This window comes from Nicotiana sylvestris, chromosome 12 (genome assembly GCF_000393655.2).
Source record: "Nicotiana sylvestris chromosome 12, ASM39365v2, whole genome shotgun sequence".
Classification (NCBI taxonomy): Eukaryota; Viridiplantae; Streptophyta; class Magnoliopsida; order Solanales; family Solanaceae; genus Nicotiana; species Nicotiana sylvestris.
Window position 1 is genome coordinate 144665012 of NC_091068.1, and position 20795 is coordinate 144685806.

At 38.5% G+C, this 20795-nt stretch overlaps 1 protein-coding gene across 1 annotated transcript; it reads right to left on the reverse strand.

The window, feature by feature from the left end:
• Positions 1-12166: 12166 nt before the first annotated feature.
• Positions 12167-15513, reverse strand: LOC104244326 (protein FAR-RED-ELONGATED HYPOCOTYL 1-LIKE-like). The gene is made up of 3 exons (XM_009799732.2): positions 15297-15513; positions 12926-13593; positions 12167-12445 (listed from the first exon to the last, which is right to left on the reverse strand). The coding sequence occupies exons 1-3, from the start codon at positions 15332-15334 to the stop codon at positions 12372-12374; spliced, it is 780 nt and encodes a 259-aa protein (XP_009798034.1). The 5' UTR covers positions 15335-15513; the 3' UTR covers positions 12167-12371.
• Positions 15514-20795: the final 5282 nt, after the last annotated feature.

The window sequence follows — 20795 nt, forward strand, 5'->3', positions numbered from 1 at the left end:
GTCAGTATAAATCTCACAGGGAACCCTGTATAATAATGGCTCCAAATATTCAGGGCGTGAACAATGGCAGCTAACTCAAGGTCGTGAACAAGGTAGTTTTTCTCATGTATCTTCAACTGTCTGAACGTATAGGCAATCACCCTACCGTTCTGCATCAACACCACTCCGAGGCCAACCCTCGAGGCATCACAATAGACCGTATAAGACCTCGAACCTGTAGGTAGTATCAAAATTGGGGCTGTGGTCAAAGCTGTCTTGAGCTTCTGAAAGCTCGCCTCACACTCCTCCGTCCACTGAAATGGAGCACCCTTCCGGATCAACCTGGTCATAGGGGTTGCAATCGATGAAAACCCCTCCACAAAATGACGGTAGTAACCCGCCAAACCAGGGAAACTGCAGATCTCTATAGCTGAGGATGGTCTGGGCCAACTCTGCACGACCTCTATCTTCTTCGGATCCACCTGAATACCCTCACTCGATACCACGTGGCCTAAGAAGGCCACTGAATCCAACCAAAACTCAGATTTTGAGAACTTAGCATATAACTTCTTCTCTCTCAGAGTCTGAAGCACAGTCCTCGGGTGCTACTCATGATCTTCCCGACTCCGGGAATACACCAGAATATCATCAATAAAGACAATGACGAATGAGTCAAGATAAGGCCAGATCACACTGTGCATCAAATTTATAAAGGCTGCTGGGGCATTGGTTAGCTCAAATGACATAACAAGGAACTCGTAATGGCCATACCGAGTCCTGAAAGCAGTCTTCGGGATATCTGGCTCCCGAATCTTCAACTGATGGCAACCTGAGCGCAAGTCAATCTTAGAAAACACCCGTGCGCCCTGAAGCTGGTCAAACAGATCATCAATACGAGGCAAAGGATAATGGTTCTTCACTGTAACCTTGTTCAACTGGCGATAATCAATACACATATGCATAGAATCATCATTTTTATTCACAAACAAGACAAAAACACCCCAAGGTGATACACTGGGCCGAATAAAACCCTTATCAAGCAATTCCTGTAACTGGTCCTTCAACTCCTTCAACTCAGGAAGAACCCTACGATATGGAGGAATAGAAATGGGCTGAGTGCCCGACAACAGATCAATGCCGAAATCAATATCTCTATCAGGCGGCATGCCTAGAAGATCAGCTGGAAATACATCGGGAAAATTCTGTACTACTAGAACTGAATCAACTGAAGGGGTATCAATACTGACATCTCTCACATAAGCTAAATACGTGTCACACCCCTTCTCAACCATACGCTGAGCTTTAAGAAAAGAAATAACTCTACTGGGAGAAAGTACCTCTCCACCCAACACGTGGTACACCTGGCATAGCCAGCGTCACGGTTTTGGCGTGACAATCAAGAATAGCATAATGGGGCGACAACCAGTCCATGCCCAAGATAATATCAAAATCAACTATGTTGAGTAATAATAGATCAGCTCTGGCCTCAAAACCACTAAGAGCAACCAAACACGGCCGATAAACGCGGTCCACAACAAGAGAATCTCCCACAGGAGTAGAAACATAAACAGGTGAACTCAAAGAATCTCGAAGTATACCCAAATGTGGAGCAAAATAAGAAGAGACATAATAAGTAGAGCCTGGATCGAATAGAACTGATGTATCTTTGTGGCAAACCAGTATAATACCTGTGATGACAGAACCGGAGACAACAACCTCGGTATGAGCAGGAATGGCATAGTATCTGGACTAGCCTCCCCTCTAGGACTACCTCTACCTTCCCGACCTCCACCTCTAACTGGCTGAGCAGGTAGGGTAGCAACTGGAGCTGTAATCATAGCCTGAGAACTCTGCGGGGCACGCTGTGGCTGAGAAGTCTGTGAAGGTGGACTCTTCCCAAGTCTAGGGCAATCCTTCACCACATGGCGTGCGTCACTACACTCAAAACAAGTTCTTGGAGGATGTAACAGTGGGAATTGAGCGGTACGAGTACCCCAAGACCCCTGAACACCTGAAATACTGTGTAAAATTTGAGATCCAAACTAAGCTGGCTGACCCACAAAACCTCTACCATGCCATATTATTCCTCCAAAATAAGGATTAGTGGGTCTCTCCAGTCTCCAAGGTCTCCTTACTTCCCTATACTCTTTCTCCTAACCTCGTTTGTTCTTTCTCTCCTAGACCCACCTGTCCTCTACTCGGCGAGAGGTCCTCACCACCCGCTGAACTGGGACCACAAGTTGTGTCGCCATGACACCTAGACCTTGAACACTGGGAACTCGCTGCTCTGGAGTGGGGGTGGTGGAAGTCTGGGTCCCTTCCCCGATCTGTGAAGTAATTGGTACAACCTGAATTAACCCCACTTGAACTAACGTACCAAACATGCTCGGAACTGTGCAAATATCTCTTGAAAGGCTGGAGCAGTAGTAGCAATAGGCGCATCCGGTGCCTAGGCTCTGGCTGGAACTGCTGGTGGCTCCTCGATGGCAGCTCGCGCGGGTGCTCTTGCTTCATCACGTGCGCGTGCACGCCCTTGGCCTCTACCCCGGCCCTGACTTCTGGCAACTCTCGTAGGGGCGCAGATGCCTGATCATTTTAGGTAGCGCATGTCCTCACCAACGGTGAGAGAATAGAAGATAGAAGTTCAGAATTTGTGATGTCAAAAATCTCGCACAACAGGGAAATCAAATGAAGTGGAATTTTCCTAACGGTTACATAGCCTCTCGTAGATAAGTACAGACGTCTCCGTACCGATCAGTGATGCTCTAATAAACTGGCTTGTGATCCATGACTCCTATGAACCTAGAGCTCTGATACCAACTTGTCATAACCTCGGTTCCCCCTCCGTGAACCATCGTGATGGCACCTAGACTCTACGACTAGGTAAGCCTAATTTGTGGAAGAAAAACTAAAACTTGCGGAAGTAAACAATTTAAAACAGAAATAAAGCAGTAACAGTGTTTAAATGTGCCGCTCAGCATACACCATGTTTAACTCTCAATACCAAACATAAATCCAAGACTCGGAAACCCATGAATCACAAGCTAAGATCAATACTACATAGCTCTAACTACGGAATATCTAATAAGAACAGAAAAATACAGAAGGGCTAAATACTAAAAGCAGGAATATAAAGGGACTTCTCGGTTTGCGGATGCGACAAATGTACCTCGAAGTCTCTAGAGCAGTCGCCTCCTCAATGATGATAGGCCTGAGTTGCGGTACCTGGATCTGCACATGAAAAATATACACAGAAGAGGCATGAGTACACCACAACGGTACTCAGTAAGTGCCAAGCCTAACCTCAGTTGGGTAGTAAAGAGGAAGGTCAGGGCCCTACTGAGACACAGCAGCAATCAGATCGTAAATACGTACATGGGATCTCCTGGGATGTCGTCCCGTAGTCTCAAAGTAGAACACACAGCAACAATCAGATCGTAAATATGTACAGGGAATCTTCCGGGATGTCGTCCCGTAGTCCCAAAGTAAAGCACACAGCAATAACCAGATCATAAATACGTACAGGGAATTTCCCGGGATGCCGTCCCGCAGTCCCAAAGTAAAGCACACAGCAGCAACACAAGAATACTCAATTAAGCTAAATTTCGTACCAAGTAAACAGTTAATTCTAGCCTAACATGCTCCACATAATGCAATTAAGGCAGTTTAAGTAAATAGGCAATTAGGTCAACTAAACATGCTTTTCTAAACTAGCAACATGCTAAATTCACAAGTAGAATAAAACAGGAAAAAGAACTCAATTAAAATACTTAAGGAAAAATCGGATTTTCAACAGTTAGCTCAAGAACGCACTCGTCACCTCACGTATAAGGCATTTCAATTATCAAATATATCATATCCTAAGGGGAAGGTCCCCCACACAAGGTTAGACAAGCCACTTACCTCGAACCGGCTCAAAATCAACCCAACACCATGTCTTTGCCACGATTACTCGACTCCAAATGACCCAAATCTATTCAATTCAATTGCATAATGTAAATAACACTTCAAGTAACTAATTCTACAATTAAATTCTAAGTTAATACGCGAAATTATGTAAAATAACCAAAACGCCCCTCGGGCCCACATCTCGGAATCGGGTAAAATTTATATTTTCAGAAACCTCGTACTCTCACAAGTCTATACATAATAAGAACACTGAAATCGGAGTCCAAATGACCCCTCAAATCCTCATTTAAAGGCCTCTTAAACTCAAGCCCTAATTACCCATTTTTCCCAAATTTCTCACCACTTATTAGGTCTTTAATCACATAAAAATGAGTTATGAAGTAAAGGATGTTACCTCCAAGAGATTCCCCTTTGTTTTCCTCAAAAATCACTCTCAAAAGCTTCAAAAACGATTAGAAATGGTGGAAATAAACTCCCAAGTCGCGGAACCCCTTTTAAAATAATGCCCAGCAGTTTCCGCATCTGCGGTCCTACTTCTGTGGAACAAATGTCGTATCTGCGACTTTCCACTTAAGGCCAGATTCCACATCTGCGACCCTTTACCCCCAGGTGCGCTATCACTTCTGCGGAAAATATACCGCATCTGCGGTTCCTGGAGAGATGGCCAATTTTCGCTTCTGCGGCTCCGCATCTGCTGTTCCCAAACTGCAGATGCGAAAATACTAGAAGGCTAGCTGCTGCACAACTTCAACTCTAAAATTTTCTCCGTTAACCATCCGAATTCATCCCGAGGCTCCCGAGACCTCAACCAAAGACATCAACATATCCTAAAACCTTATTAAAACTTGTACAAATCTTCAAAACACTTCAAACAACATCAAAGCAACCAAAACACATTGGATTCAGGCCTAAGTTTTAAAAAATTTTCGAATTCCGTTTTCGATCAAAAACCCAACCAAAACACGTCTGAATGACCTGGAATTTCGCACACACATCGCAAATGACATAACGAAACTAGTGCAACTCTCGGAATTCCATTCTGACCCTCGGACCAAAATCTCACTATCGAACCGGAAACTTCCAAAAAATCAACTTTCGACATTTCAACCCTTAATTAGCTACGGACCTCCAAAACACAATCTGAACACGGTCCTAACCCCAAAATCACCCAATGGAGATAATAGAACCATCAGATTTCCATTCCGAGGCCGTCTTCACACTGTTCCGACTACGATCAACTTTTCAACACTTAAGCTCTCATTTAGGGACTAAGTGTCCCAAAACTCCTCAAAACTCAAAATCGAACATCCCGGCAAATCACATTAACAGAAATAAACTTGGGGAAAGCAGTTAATAGTGAATCGGGGCATTAATTCTTAAGACGATCGGCTGGGTCGTCACAAAAATATGGACTGCTCAAGACGTGATTGAAGTCATAAGCTTTGCATATCCCGCCTTGATCCGAGAAGTTTAAAAAGTAAAGAACAAGCACCTGCAGCTAACAAGCATCAAGATTCAAATCAGAATCCGCATGAAGAACCAACCAAGACTCAAGATCAAACTTCAGAAGACTCATAGATAGGAATCTTGTAACTCGTAGCTGATAGACTTAGTTATTCTTTTTCATTTTTGATTTTTATGTAATAATAGGACCGCGTACCGGAACCTCGACGGCACCTCAATCGGCTCTCCACCTCGGTACTCCATCACTCTTCTTAATTCTGAACTACACGTGGCCTGATTCTTTTATAGCCAAGGATATGTAGGTAGCTTAGATACCAGCGCTCGGTCACATTCTCCTTTCTCTTAGTTTTTGGTTTCTCTAAATAAGGGTCGGGTCAAAAAACCTGTCTCGTCGTTCTTTGTCTAAAAACTCTTCGCGTTTCCAGTCAAAGAAGGGCAGCTGTAGATATGTAATTTTTGACCCTCCCCAAGATTTTATACATTTTAGCGTAAATATTTAGTTTAGGTTTAATATCACTCTCTTTACTTTATTTTTATCAAAAAAAAAAAATTTAAAAAAAATATTTTTTCATCTTTAGTTAAAGTCAATTAGTATATTTATAGTATTATAATATTTGAAAATACAAAAAAAAAATAATTTCACGCAGAGTATTTAGTTTTATATTAGTTTATTTTAATTTAGAGTGATTTTTACATTTTTAGTCCTAGCTAAGAGACTAAAAACGACAGCTTCTTATCCTATAAAGCAGTAGGATCCTAACTTTCTTGCTAACATTCTCAGCTCTTTTTTGGGTGAAAAATGTGTTGTCCATATGCATCAAATGTGTACTCCATAATCAATCCAGTAAGATTTTGGTGTCAGTGTCGTGTTCCCAATTTCGTGACCTTACCGGAGATATAAAGTCAAAACACCTTCCTTATCATAGTGATACTCTGTACAAAGATAGATCTCGGTCCTCTTCGACCAAATATTCGACAATTGAGCAGTTTATGACTTGAATCCATAGTCATAACATGTTTTGTTTATTGAACTTTCACCATTTGTATTTTAGCATGTCTCTCTTATTTCCTTTTTTCCAATTCAACATTGTGATAATCCATTCCATACATACATGATTTGCCAAAACTTGTCAAATTTCTACTACTTCAATGGGGGTTTAACGAGTTATCCAAATGGCCACTCATTTCCTCTCAAATTTGTCCGCCTTATAATTGGCAAAACTGGAGTTGGGAGACTACCAATCACTGATAAGCTGGTCCATTGGTTTATTGGTGTTCAACAGGGCACAATTGTCAGATATTCGGAGATTTTAGTTTATCGTTTGACCGAGGTCGATTTGGGTTTCGAGCTTTTCGGTGTCAATTCGAGTTTTCGATTTGTAATTTCGGTGTTTCAGTCCAAGGATTGTTGCTTTGTTTAGCCCGATTGATCTGCAATTTTCAGCTTTGTTCGTCAATAAAAGGTCCATTTCTCAATTTTAATTCTCATTTCATTGTGTTATGATAGCTTGGTGCGCGTGTTGATTGATTTGTGATTCTACGTTGTTTGAGTAACATGTCGTAGTTTTTCTTTGAATTGTTTTAATTAGTTTTTATTTCGATTGTGATGCATGTAGTCTTGGGGTTCTTGAATAAATGCTTATAATCGGGTAAATGGAAAAATTGGAGTTGTTTCTTTCTTGGCAAGGAATGAGAATGAGCCATAAGCTAGGCCTTGGACCATAAGGAATTTGGCCAAGTAATAGATCGTGTTAGCTAGCCTATCTGCTCCCCGATAATATCTTATTCGTAAATTTGGCATCAATAATCTCAAAATTTAAGAAGAATAATGAACACCGTTAGAGTGCTTCAGGCACGTGTAATATATCGTCGTGATTGTGGACATGTTCGCGTGACATAATTACGATTTTAAAATAAAATCGGAGTATGCGTTCACGCAACTTTGACTAAACTTTCTTAATAATAACAAAGCGTTATTAATTGTGGACACGTTCGCGTGACATAATTTTTGACGCGCCCAAACAAATGGGTACACGTGCACTTAATTAAAAGAGAAAAATGCACATAAGTTCTAAAATGAGTAATTAGACAATTTGATTAAAGCCAAATATGATCAAAGTAACCGTGCTAAAATTACGGAACTCGGGAATGCCTAACACCTTCTCCCGGGTTAACAGAATCCCTTACCCGAATTTTTGTGTTCGCAGACCATAAATAAGAGTCAACTTCCTCGATTCGGGATTTTAAACTGGTGACTTAGGACACCATAAATTATCTCAAGTAGCGACTATGAATTTAATATAAATAATCCTGTTTCGATTGTCACTTAAATTGGAAAAAACTCCCTTATACACATTTCCGGGTGGTAAAAAGGAGGTGCGACAGTAATTAATAAATTAAACATGTTGTAGATCGTGGGTAAGGTTCCCGTGACACGATTCGCAATATGTACCAAACAAACAAGTGTACGACAATCGTAACTTGTTCCAGAATAATTTCATACATAATTAAAAGCGGTCTAAGGTTAAAAATGCACAACATGTATAAAATATGTAACTAATAAGATAATTATGCCAATAATAATAGTTGAGCGACTGTGCTAAAAACACGGAACCCGGAAATGCCTAACACCTTCTCCTGGGTTAACAAAATTCCTTACCCGAATTTCTATATTTTGTGGACTGTAAAACAGAGTCAAACTTCCTCGATTCGGAATTTTAAACCGGTGACTTGAGACACGCTAAATTATCCCAAGTGATGAATCTGAATTTGAATAAATAATCCCATTTCGGCATTGTCACTTTAATTGGAAAAACTTCCCTATACCCCTTTCGGGGTAGAAAAAGGAGGTTTGACACTCGCATTCGCGAAGAGTGTTTGTGAGCTGAGGAGGATTTGTTCTTTGTATTCGTGAAGAAAAAGATGTAAACGCGAAGGTGTGGTCTGCGTGTGCATCGACAAACACAGGAGCAGGGTCGCATTCGCGAAGAGGAGTGAGGTAGCTGGGGACCCCCGACCTTTTGTTCTACGCGTTCGTAAGGTAAGGGACGCGTTCGTGAAGGTCTAAGATTGCAATGCATCGCGTTCGCGAAGCAAGATAATCTGGGCAGACAATATTAAATTTAAAATCGAGGGTTTGAGCCTATTTTTCATATTTTGAGCTAGAGATCACGGATTTGGGCGATTCTTGAAGGGAGTTTCGCGGAGTTGATTGGGGTAAATGTTTCTTAATTGGTTTTGGTTAAATCCCATGATTATGTCTTTAATTTTATCATCTAATTTGTGATTTGGAGTGAAAAGTTGGGGAAGAAGATCAAGTGTTCTTGAGTTAGATTTTTGGGTTTTGAATGGGATTTTGTTATCGGATTGGAGTAAATTTGGTATGGTTAGACTCGTGAGTAAATGGGTTTTCCGGTTTTATGACTTTTGTCAGATTTCGATACGTGGGCTCGGGGGCCGGGTTGAGCCGATTTCGGATTTTTGGGTCTAAATTAGTTTTTTTCTTGTGGAATTGATCATTTTAGCCTATATTAATTGTATTGTACTGCTTGTGGCTAGATTCAGGACATTCAGAACCCGACTCGCGAGGCAAGGGTATTTTGGAGTAGAGTTTTGCTCGGACCGAGGTAAGTAACAGTTATAAATCTGGTCCTGGGGTTATGAAACCCCGAATTTTGTGTCATATGACTATTTTGGAGGTGACACACATGCTAGGCGATGGGCGTGTGGGCGTGCACCAAAGGGATTGTGCCTTGGTCCGTCCCATTAGACTGTAAAATCGAATAGCTTACTGTTAACTACATGTTCCCTCTGTTTTTATGGAAATTGACTGCAAATCATGTTAGAAATCATGTTTAGGGCTTATGATATCACTGTTGGGACCCGTTGGGTTGTGTACTTGATGAATTAACTGCTATTTGCTGTTTTGTTCTCAGTCATGATATTACTTACGTATCATACCTCCGTCCCTTCTTGTTTATTATTGATACATGTTATTATCTCTGTTTGGGCTGGTTTATATGATTTCTAAGAGCCCGAGGGATTGGAGAGGTTGGTGACTGAGATAGGGCCTGAGTGCCGAGCTGTGAGCTATGTGAGTGTATATGGATCAGGTTGCACGCCGCAACGAGCCTCAGGGCTATGTATGTATATATTGGATCGGGTTGTACGTCTCAGCGAGCCTTCGGGCTATTTATCTATATTGGATCGAGTTGCACGCCGGGACGAGCCTTATGGTTGTTTATATATTGGATCGAGTTGTACGCCACAACGATATAGCGCTTGGGCTGAAGGAGCCCATCCAAAGTCTGCACAACCCAGCAAGCGCAGGTACCTATTGAGTGTGAGTACTGAGGGCTGAGAGCCGAGTGATTGAGCTGTTGAGATGAGTTGAGTGACTGTTGCCTGAGAGGCTGTACTTGCTTTTAAATTGTTGTTGAACTTAGTTGATATCTGTCGTTGTTGTGAAATTCCTGGAAGATTTTATATCCAGTCTATTTGAACTTGAACTGTATAAAATTGTCTCGACTTAAACTGCCAGATTTGAAAGCATGTTTATTCTTTATTGAAATTTTTGAGATGACTTGTATTTGTATAGCTCGTCACTGCTTCTCAGTTCCTTATTTGTTTATGTTACTTACTGAGTTGGAAGTACTCACGTTACTCCCTGCACCTTGTATGCAGATTCAGATGAGACCGATCGTGGAGGTAGTTAAGTTTGTGCGCGGTCGACTATCAGAGACTTACGAGGTAGCTATCGGCGTCCGCAGTCCTTGTCTCTCCTTCTTGTTATCTTTTCTTTTTCTGTTTTTGGCATTTGGCAGACTATTGTAAACTCTGATTTTAAACTGGTTGTAGATGCTCATGACTTAGTAACACCCGATGTCGGGCTATCTTTCCGCATTGTATTTTGAGTTTAACTCTTGTTTTTATGAAAACTCTGTTATGAAAAAGCTTTGATTTATCTTTTTATGAAATATCGAAGTGTTTTGGAAATGTCGGCTTGCCTAGTACCACGATAGGCGCCATCACGACCGGTTAGGTATTTGGGTCGTGACGTTGTTTTTATTATTTTCAACATAATTTTTCATTGTTATTTTCTATATCAAACTTGCTGAGAAATGCTTTTTTTAGTCGAGAATCTATCGGAATAACCTCTCTATCTCCTCAAGATAGGTGAAGATGTATATGTTACCCTCCTCAGATCCCACGATGAGAAACCATTGTAACAGCCAAATAGAAAAAAGTAAAACAAAAATCCAGTAACTTAGAGGAACTGCAATGACTCCCTTTTAGGTAATATTTTCAATGAGATTTAAGTCACATACACGGGTAATTTTCAACGCAATGTAATTGATTATACCAGCTCATTCTTAAAATTTTAAGTTACTATGTTAAATTTGTTATAAAGAGTTACATATAACTGCTTGTTATTTTTACTTGGTGGCAAAAAAATTGTATATCTTTTCAACAAAATGTAAGAAAATCTCGACTCCAGCCACTCCAATATAGGGGTGAAATTTAAAAATAGCCAAATTTACAGCTGGTCGTTCAAAAATAGCCAAATTTTAAAAGTAATCGAAATTTAGCCACTTTTCATGTAAAGATAAATCTGAGCGAAAACACTGTTCAAAACCCGGAAAATACGCCAGTATATTATACTAGAGTTCCAGCATAGGTATGCTTGAACTCCAGCATATTATACCGGAGTTCCAGGATAAGTATGCCGGAACTCCAGCATCATATGATGGAGTTCCAACATAAGTACACTAGAACTCCAGCATAATATACTGGAGTTCCAGCAAGTATAATTGTCCAGTATAATATACTGCAGTTTGGAGCACCGGTGCTCCAGTCTCCAGTATATTATACTGGAGTCAGCAAAGTATACCGGTCCAGCATAATATGCTGGAGTTCATACACAGGTGCACGAAACTCCAGTATATTATACTGGACCGGTCTCTGTTGCAGCAAAATATTTTTCATTGACTTCGTAAACGCTGGCTATTTTTGAATGACTAATCCAAAAATTGGCTATACCGTGCTATTTTTACCTAATATAGCCATGATGATGTAAAATATATTGTCTGAACTCACTTCTATTGGAAAGGTTAGTTAATTATTTATATAGAAAGGAATACTTCTTCTTGAGATACTGTTCTCCAACAAAACCTGTTTGATATTATTAAAAGATTTACCCGAAAGAATTTTACACATAATTAATTGTCTCCAACAAAACCTGTTTGAAATGATTAAACGTGTTTAAAAGATTTCAAAGATGTTAATCAAACAGCTTATCCAGCAAAGGATTTCATTTTATCAAACAGCTTATCTGGCGGTTGTTACTATTTCGCTTACCATAGTTTTTTATTATAACTTTTGTGATTTTGCTTTATTGAGCCGAGGATCTTCATTCTTTCGGAAACAACCCCTCTATCTTCACAAGGTAGGGGTAAGGTCAGAAACAGAGCCAGGATTTTAACCTTATGGGTTCTGGATTTTGGATCACGACTTTAAATGTTAATGACTGGGTTCTAAATTTAATATTTATACATATTTCATGAATTCAAAATGCCAAATACACTGTTTGAGTAAAAACTACTGGGTTCAGCCGAACCCGTAGGGCGGCTTGTGCCTCTGCCCCTGGGTAAGGTAGGTATATGCTACTCTCCCCATACTCCGGGTATGTTGTTGTCGTCAAATTAAAACAGACTGGTGGATAAGAGGAGAAACAGTCGGGGGTAACATCAACAGTGTTCTTCAAGTATTGAATAGACTCAAACCAATTAAACAGAAAGTTCAAGAGTTCTTGAGCTGTGAAAACACTATTCTGCAACTGATGAATTATGCAAGCAAAAACATATTTACAATAATTGTTCAAGGTAGTTGAATACAAAATTCTCATATTTGTTTCTGTTGCTACAAGGGCTACATACAACATAACAATATTAACCATATAAACCAGCCAGTGAAACCAATTATTAACCATATAAACCAGCCGTTCAAACTGAATGGTTCTGTTATAGCATAAGCATGGAAAAGTACTGCTCAAACTCTTTATCAATGGTTAGCTTCTTGGGACCTGGCTCTGGATCTGCATCAAAAGAAAAATATATATCATCTAAGTAAACCTTACCACATTTCTAAGCCAAATAACCACATCCTCTAACAGAGGCGGACCTATGTGTTATAGTGAGGGATCCCGAAAGTTTCATCAGAAATCCTGTATATGTATATATATACCTTGAAAATGGTTAATTTAAAGTACTTGGCACCCTAAACAGTAAAATCCTTTAGGGGGCACTGGTCGAGCAGAATACGGTGCCCTCGTCGCATAAAAATCCTGGGTCCGACTCTGCCTCTATACAAACATACAAGGACCGACAAGAGGCATGCAACTGTGCCACATATTTTCCCTATTTGACTGAACATGCTATCAGCGATCATGAAAGGGGAAAATGATGAGATAACTAGAACTTTGGACAGTTCGAATGCCAAATATTTAAGAACCTTCTATTTGCCTCACAACTCCCATATGAAAGAAGAGGAAAACAGAAAGTGGAAACTAAGTTACCTTGGTTAACAGGCCATCTTCCAGATGAAAGAACATAATTATTTGGATTCACCCCATTTGAGTATAGCAAATCTTCAAGTTCCTTTTCTGTTGACATCTCAATGCCCTCAGTCCTGCATTCTGCACAAGTGCAATCCCCATGATTTCCAAATTCCAACAAGTGCTCTTCATAATCTAGTGACGGGTGGCACCCAGAACCACGATGTAGAGTATCCCATTCTCCGCCAGTAGGTGGTTGCTCCGGCCTATCAGGTGTTAATTTTGTTACTGATCGGCTCTCCAAAGAATAAAGAGCATTCTTGGGCCAGTTGCCGCCCCAATTAAAAGATGAAGTTGAAGCCTGATCGGACGAACACGATTTCAGACATCCAGGATTAATTTTAGCCTCACCAGACGTGACAGAGTCAGCATCTCCAATAAAGCTATTGCTGTCTTTGCCAGATTCCGGTTCTGAGTCATCGTCTTGGCCCCTTCTATTGTTTTCTGCCTTAATCATGAATGCCAAGGACTCTTTAGCCTCTTTACCAGTAGGTGAAGAACTACATCCAGCATAGCTCTGATACGAGCACAGATGCTTGGGTAGAGGTATTCCCAATTGTTCAGCTTGAAACTTTCTTTTCTTGTTAAAGTAAGCAAGGCTAGTAGGCAGTACCTTGTTCATATCAACACTGGTACAAGAAGTCAACCAGCATTAGAGTATGACAAATACGTTCAGTCCAGTATGAAATAATTTGAAAAATGAAGTCATAGTGAAACAAATGATCCGTTCTGAAGGGTCAGAGGAAGATTGTAATCACAAACGTGCAGAATACCTTCTTTTAATTAATTGAAGTTTCAAAAGCAGATTTGATGGAATGAAATCAAAATTTGACAACTAAGTGTAAGTGTATGGAAGCGTGGATTGCATTTAATCACATGCAAATGAGTGGTTTTTGGAAGAGGTAGAAAAATCTAACATCAGAAATTACCCCTCAAATCATAACAGTTATCTTCGCATTTGATGAGGAAAAGGGAAATTTTACTGACCCTGGCTGAAACTAAGGACAAGTTTACTGACACTGCCCGAAACTAAATGTTGGAAGAGCTACATTTCCATTGCAGCCTTCATAACTGCACTTTCTTGTTGTTACTAAGAATACTCGTTTCGAACTCAAAGAGTTCAAAAACTAATGATCCAAAACTGTCTAGCGACTACTATTGGTGGACTATTTCACACATTAGGACTTGGAAGAGAAGGGAAAAACGAAGACTCAATATTTATACACTTTTGTTCCTCACTTTGTCCTTTTCTTTAATCGTTCAAGTTTGCTTTAATTTCTGTGTTTCCAATATATTCGGCATTTGAGGCACTAAAGCATGGTAAGCTGATTCTAGAAGACTGTTCAGATGCATTTAAAAAACATTTCGTTTTGTTTCTTCATTGGAACTGAGCTATCTTGGTATGTCTCTTGCTGAAAGTTCCGCTCTTTTTTTTTTTTATGATCGTGCTGTATAGACCAGCTTGCACGCACCTCGACTAATTCAACGGGGTACCTGCTACCTCCCACCAGCACAGGTACCGGGTAAATCTGTCCACCAAAACTTGGACAGATAGGAAAAAATCACCTAGTATCTTTCCACTGGGATTTGAACCCGAGACCTCATTGTTCTCTGTGTGATATGTGCATATGATGGAATTAAACAATATGACCTGCCAAAGTATATCGCTATAACATTTGACAATACAAGATACGTGACACAGTGGAACTGAATTTGTCCGATTCGACAATCAGGACAACAGGGGCAGATGTACAATATTTACTACGTGTTCAGCCGAACCTAGTAATTTTGGTTCAGAATGTGTTAAGGAATCTACTAAATATGTACAAATATTAAATTTCGAAACAAATAACTCAAATAGTCAGTAGGTTTAGTGACTTCCTGAATCCTAAAGTTCAAATCCTGGATCTGCCATTGCAGGACAATACTCAGTTCTAAATGCTTAGCCAGAAAATTATGTTATGAATTGAACATAAGGATTTTCAATTGAGCAACTTTTACTCATAGATCATTGAGATAATAAATCAGAAGAGTAAGACAAAGTCTTGCACCTTAGCTAAAATACAGATCAAACCAACAAGATGAAGCATAAGAACACATAAATATCAAACTATTAGTAGATAACAGTAAAGTTTTTTTTTCCTTTAATTTATTCACAGAAAGTCGCAACCAAGAAAGATCACTTTAAAAGAGATCCATCAAAAAATAACTTGATGGAACAAATTAAATAACTTTTCTACAACCCAACTAGCAGTGAACTAACAAAGTAGTAATTACAGTTTACAACAAATAGGAACAAGATAGAGTAGACCCAGATAGGATAAACCAAAACCTGTTGATATGGGCAGAAATAATCATATCTTCCTCCATATTTCCAGCTTGAAATTAAGAAGACGAGGACGAGACGAGAAGTAAAAGGAATTTAGATGTACGGAGTGACCATTGTGAAGTTCTGAAGGAGGAATGGAGAAGTAGATGGGGGTGAGGGTGACACTACCGACGACTATAATTATGATATACGAATATAATTGCCTGTATAGGATACATGCACCGAATTAGTAACTGGATGATATTGAGTAACTTTTTTAATAAACAATTTATTTTTTAATACAGGTAATTTATAGTATATGATTTCACATTATTTTATTACTCCCTTGGCTGCGATGGAAGGGGAGCCTTGCGACTGTAAAGTTACAGTTGTGATTTATAAGTTACGAGTTTGAATAGTAAAAATAATTATTTTTTATCTCCTTAATTATTGAGCTATATTTTTCGATTGTGTTAAGAAAATTCAAAATATAATATGTAATTTTGTCTTATATGTCTGGGTTCATGTTGTGTACAGGAATAATTTAGACAATACCTGTGGGCCAGTTATCATTGCGCGACTTAGGATTATTGAGGACATGACCCTTGACAGGGAATTGTGGAGGTCGAGCATTAAGGTTGTAGGCTAGGGGAAGTTGTGAGTATTTCTACAGCGCACTAGAGTGAGACTAGCCAGTTAGGAGTTAGTCTTAGGATGCTACTGGTCAGCTACTGATGCAAGGCTTTATCTGTTGGATATTATTATATCTTCCATCTTTTTCGTACTTCCTATATTTCTTATATTATCGTTATTTTTATTTTATTTTATGTTATTTTATTATGAGTTTATTGATAGTACTAATATATCGTCTCTTGTCGCTGTGTTGAGCCGAGGGTCTCTTGGAAACAGCCTCTTTGCCTCTCGGGGTAGGGGTAAGGTCTGTGTACATATTACTCTCCTCAGGCCCCACTTGTAGGATTATACTGGGTTGTTGTTGTTGGCCAAGCTGTTGGGCCAGGGTATAGACCGCAAAGAAGCCCAAGGACAAGACAACCCAACAAGAGATCAGTTTGGGATCTAGATTGAGTAGGGAAATACATGACAAAGGTTTAAACGGAGAGTGGCCTACAGTTTCAAGATTTATGCGAATTGTGATTATGCTTAGGCAAAGTCCGTGCTCCTCACCTCCTCTTCTGATTCTATCTAATTCCTCATCCCCTTTCTAATTACATTTTAGAGTTGTAATCTTTCAGTTATTGAGATCCTTATCCATATAAAATACCTTAGCGTTGTGTTGAGTAATTCTAATTGTTACAGTTCAAGTGAATCCTCTTAACCGTCCCTAAATTCGTCTATACTATTAATGCTTATATTAGTGTAGATTGTCTATCCCTTAAAATGCAATAATTTCTCAAATACTATGTAAATAAATGAATACCGGACTACCTTGGTTTCCATAAAACTAGCATATCCATGTGGAATATAAACAAATCTGTATAGTTTCTTAAATTATAATTATGGTTCTTTTATCTTATCCGAATGGCCCGGCAGTACAATAGTTATCTCTCTCGTACCAAATTTATGGAATACCACCACTCGAGTTTGAGGCACGTGCATCTCATCACTACTTTCTAGGTTTTTAATTTATTTCTTCTCACCCTTAAAAGAAATTTTAGTGATTTTCTATTTGTTTCAATTTATAATAAAAAGTTTAGTAAACACAAAATAAAAAAAGAATGAGATTTTCTAATATTAACTATATCATGGAATTTTTATGATTATAAAATTATTCTTAAAAATAAAATAAAAAGTTTCAAATAAATTACTTTAAAATATAAAAAATATTTTTTAAATATATTAATGAAAAGATAGTGTTATAAAAAAATATTTTTTAAAAAAATATTAATAAATCTTTGAAAGAAAACTTACCAGGAAATGTGCTGAACTGATACTCACCTCCTTCTCCTCCTTCTTCTTCTCTTTTTTTTTTTTTTGGTAATTTGATACTCACCTTTCTCATAGATTGATGGTGTTTTGATAAAAATAAAATATTATACATTTAAATGACTTATAAGTTCACATAGGAAAATGTTAACTCTATCTTAAAATCAGATAAAATAGACGTATCATGAAATTTATAACTGACTAGTTAAATTTTAATAAAATCACAAAATTGATACAAGTATCAAAGTTTGGTTTTTTCTTAAATTTAAAATTATTAATTGCTATAAAATCTGGTGACCGATCACTCATTCGAATTTACTTATTGCTCTTGCTGATTTCTACTTTTGTAATTTTCTTGATTGAAAACATAAATTTTGTCATAATCTTTTGGCATTAAAAATGGAGAAGAAATCAATGAATGAAGAAAGAAAAAAACTGTGGGCGTGTTAGCACGGAGTTCTAAGGAATGTCAGGCAACTTGCTTCCTTGCTGACTCGAAAAGGAGCATGGAGTCCACGAGGGCGTATGGCACGTGGGACCCTTATCCTTTCTTATTCCTAAGTAATAGCATCTTTCACCTTTTTTTTTTATTGGAAATCTTTCACCTTTAACTATTCTTAGTTATTGTATCTTCCTATGGAGATTAAAAATATACTAAAAGTCTCGAGAATTAATTAAATCAAAATTTTATTCAAACTAAACGTAAGATAAACTTATTTCAAATTTAATCTCAGAACTAATTATTCCTTATCTCTCGTACCAAACGAGCGTTAAATTTCCCCGGAGTTTGTCACAATTTCATGATTCGTGTGACCAACCGCTAACTTATAGCTCGTTTGGCAAGTTAAATAAGCTTATTTTGATAAAAAAAATTTTAAGAAAAAGTGATTTTTTCAAAAGTTCCTTTGATGAAAAGCAATATGTGTTTGATTAATTAATTAAAAAAAATACTTTTGAGCAATAATTAGTGTTTGATCAAGATTTTTAAAAGTGCTTTTAAATGTATTGTTCTTAAAAGCGTTTTTCAAAAAATATTTTTGGGGAGAAATTATTTTTTTCTGCTTCTCTAAAATAATAAAAAAATAATAATTGCTTTTGACCTTGGAGAAGCTTGGCCAAACAAATTATAATTTGGTAAGCATGTGCATGTGATTCCACCCACCAATGTTTTGCACCCACCAACGAACCAAACAGAGATGACATAATTTGAACACACCACCATAAAATGTTTGAGGGAATTAAGGTCCATCCACTCTAATAATATAACGTAAAAATTGCACGGGGCGCCCTATTTGATCGTCCTCATTTAACCTATACCCATTTTTTAATTTTTTTTAACTTGTATCCACTTTTTAAATAATTTCAGCCCCCTTTCTCCTCCTTCGTTTTCTTCTTCTTTCTTCTGCTGCTGTTGGTGCAGATTATTTCTTCTTCGTTTTGTCTCAATTAATATTCTTTCAACTGACCTAATAATGCAAAAAAAAATTAACTGTTTGCTATTACAAAGCGTCCCAGCATAACCTAATATCTTTTTGAACCTCTGTATTGAAAAAAGTTATAGCAAATTATGATAGTCTAGTCATACTTTTCATTTTCAATTACTCATAGTGAGAGAAGAGGGAGCTGGAATTGTTCATATAGTACATGATTGCTGAATCAAAGTAAATTTTTAGGTAATATTTGTAAACAGAAAGTTATATTAATTGAAACAATTCACTTTCTTGCTTCCGAGAGCCTCTGAAATCTCCTAATATTGTGAAGAAATTCTTTTCTTTGAATGAAAGCCTCTAAATGTGTCTGAATCATTTAATGTTTTAATGCTACACAAGCTTTCTTTTAATATTTTTTTTGTTCATACAGTTATCATCAGCTGGAAGAATACTTGTAATAGCAAATGATGGTGTCTGTGACGCTTTGTCTGCATTATTAGCCAAGTAAAATATTAGTACAAACAAAAACTTCAGCTCTAGAGCTGAAGTTCAACAGTTACAAAACAAAAACTTCAGCTCTAGAGCTGAAGCTTACAAACAAAAACTTCAACTCTAGAGCTGAAGTACGACAGTTACAAAACAAAAACTTCAGCTCTAGAGCTGAAGCTTACAAACAAAAACTTCAGCTCTAGAGCTGAAGTTCGCCAATTACAAATAAAAACTTCAGCTCTAGAACTGAAGTTCGACAGTTACTGTCACGACCCAAACTGAAGGGCCATGACTAGCACCCGACCACACTTGCCGAGCACCAATGCACATTTCATCTAACCTTCATTATTATCTTTTAGGGCTGACGAGATCAATATAAATGGTAGACCTAGATCATGGACAACCAGCAATAAAATATGACGACATGAACATACATAGCAGGGGATGACCAGACAATCAAGAAACTACATATAAGGTATGAGCTACCACGCTACTATGAAAGACTATACAACAAAAACTAGCCGACAAGGCATACCAAACTATACATGAGCCGACACCTATCTATGAGCCTCTAAAAGAACATAAGTGTTGCAACATAGCCGGAACAGGGCCCCGACATACCCATAATGTCTATAACAAAAATTGCATACCAAGACCAAGGCAAGTCCGGAGAAGGGATCTCGCCAATCACCGCTGAACTGGACAGTCTACTGTGGTGGGGGAGCTGCACCTGCCTGTCTATCAGGACCTGCAGCACGACATGCAGCGTCCACAAATAAAAGGACGTCAGTACGAATAAAGTACTGAGTATGTAAGGCAAGGAACCATAAATACGATCAGTAATGTAAGCAAGGATAGAGAATATACAACCTGTAACATCTTAGTACCTCTGAGGGATACTTACATGAAATGCATGATACATATGTATAAATACATAAACCTTTAAAGCATTCGCCTCTGTGGGCATCATCATCATCATATCGTACCCGGCCATAATAGGCTCGGTAGAATCGTACCCGGCCACGTGGAGCTCGGTAAAACCCAACTGATCAGTGGTTGCACAATAGGTGCCGTACCCGGCCAACTATAGCGTGGCTCGGTAGAGTAAAATAGATACATATATATAATGCATGCTCGACTCATGGAATCACATTCTAAACCTTTCGGAGTGATGTAAGGTCGGTATCCTCTGTACACGTTATTAGGACTAACTCTTCACTATGAACCTTATAAGAATCAGGAAGTACCAACAACATTGATAACATAAGACTAAGAGAAGCAACATTAACATCAATCGTTCCATAAGAGGGAAAACAATGTAAGTACTGCTAGCTTCTAAGAGTAGAGTATCTTGGAAGATCGTTCATTACATTATGTACAATCGGAGTCGTGCAAAAGAAGGAAAGGGATAGCCTCACATACCTTGTATATACTGCCCCAATCTCAAGCTATGCAATTGTCAAAACTCCTTAGTCTACAATAAGAGAAACGATACTATCGTTATCATTTAAGCGTCATAACTATTATGTATCGACCACAACCTATTTTACGATGAAACGGACAGCACCTCCCCTATATATATGACCTCACACCATTCAAAACAGTCACCAAACAGCCCAAACAACATCAATAATAAACATATTGAGCCTCCCAAAATAGT

Coding starts and splice junctions, on each gene's coding strand:
- LOC104244326 (XM_009799732.2), bottom strand. CDS start 15,334: ATGGAGGAAGATATGATTATTTCTGCCCATATCAACAG. Junction 13,594..15,296: donor ATTTCTGCCCATATCAACAG/GTTTTGGTTTAT, acceptor TTCTTGTACCAG/TGTTGATATGAACAAGGTAC. Junction 12,446..12,925: donor AAGATGGCCTGTTAACCAAG/GTAACTTAGTTT, acceptor CTTTTGATGCAG/ATCCAGAGCCAGGTCCCAAG.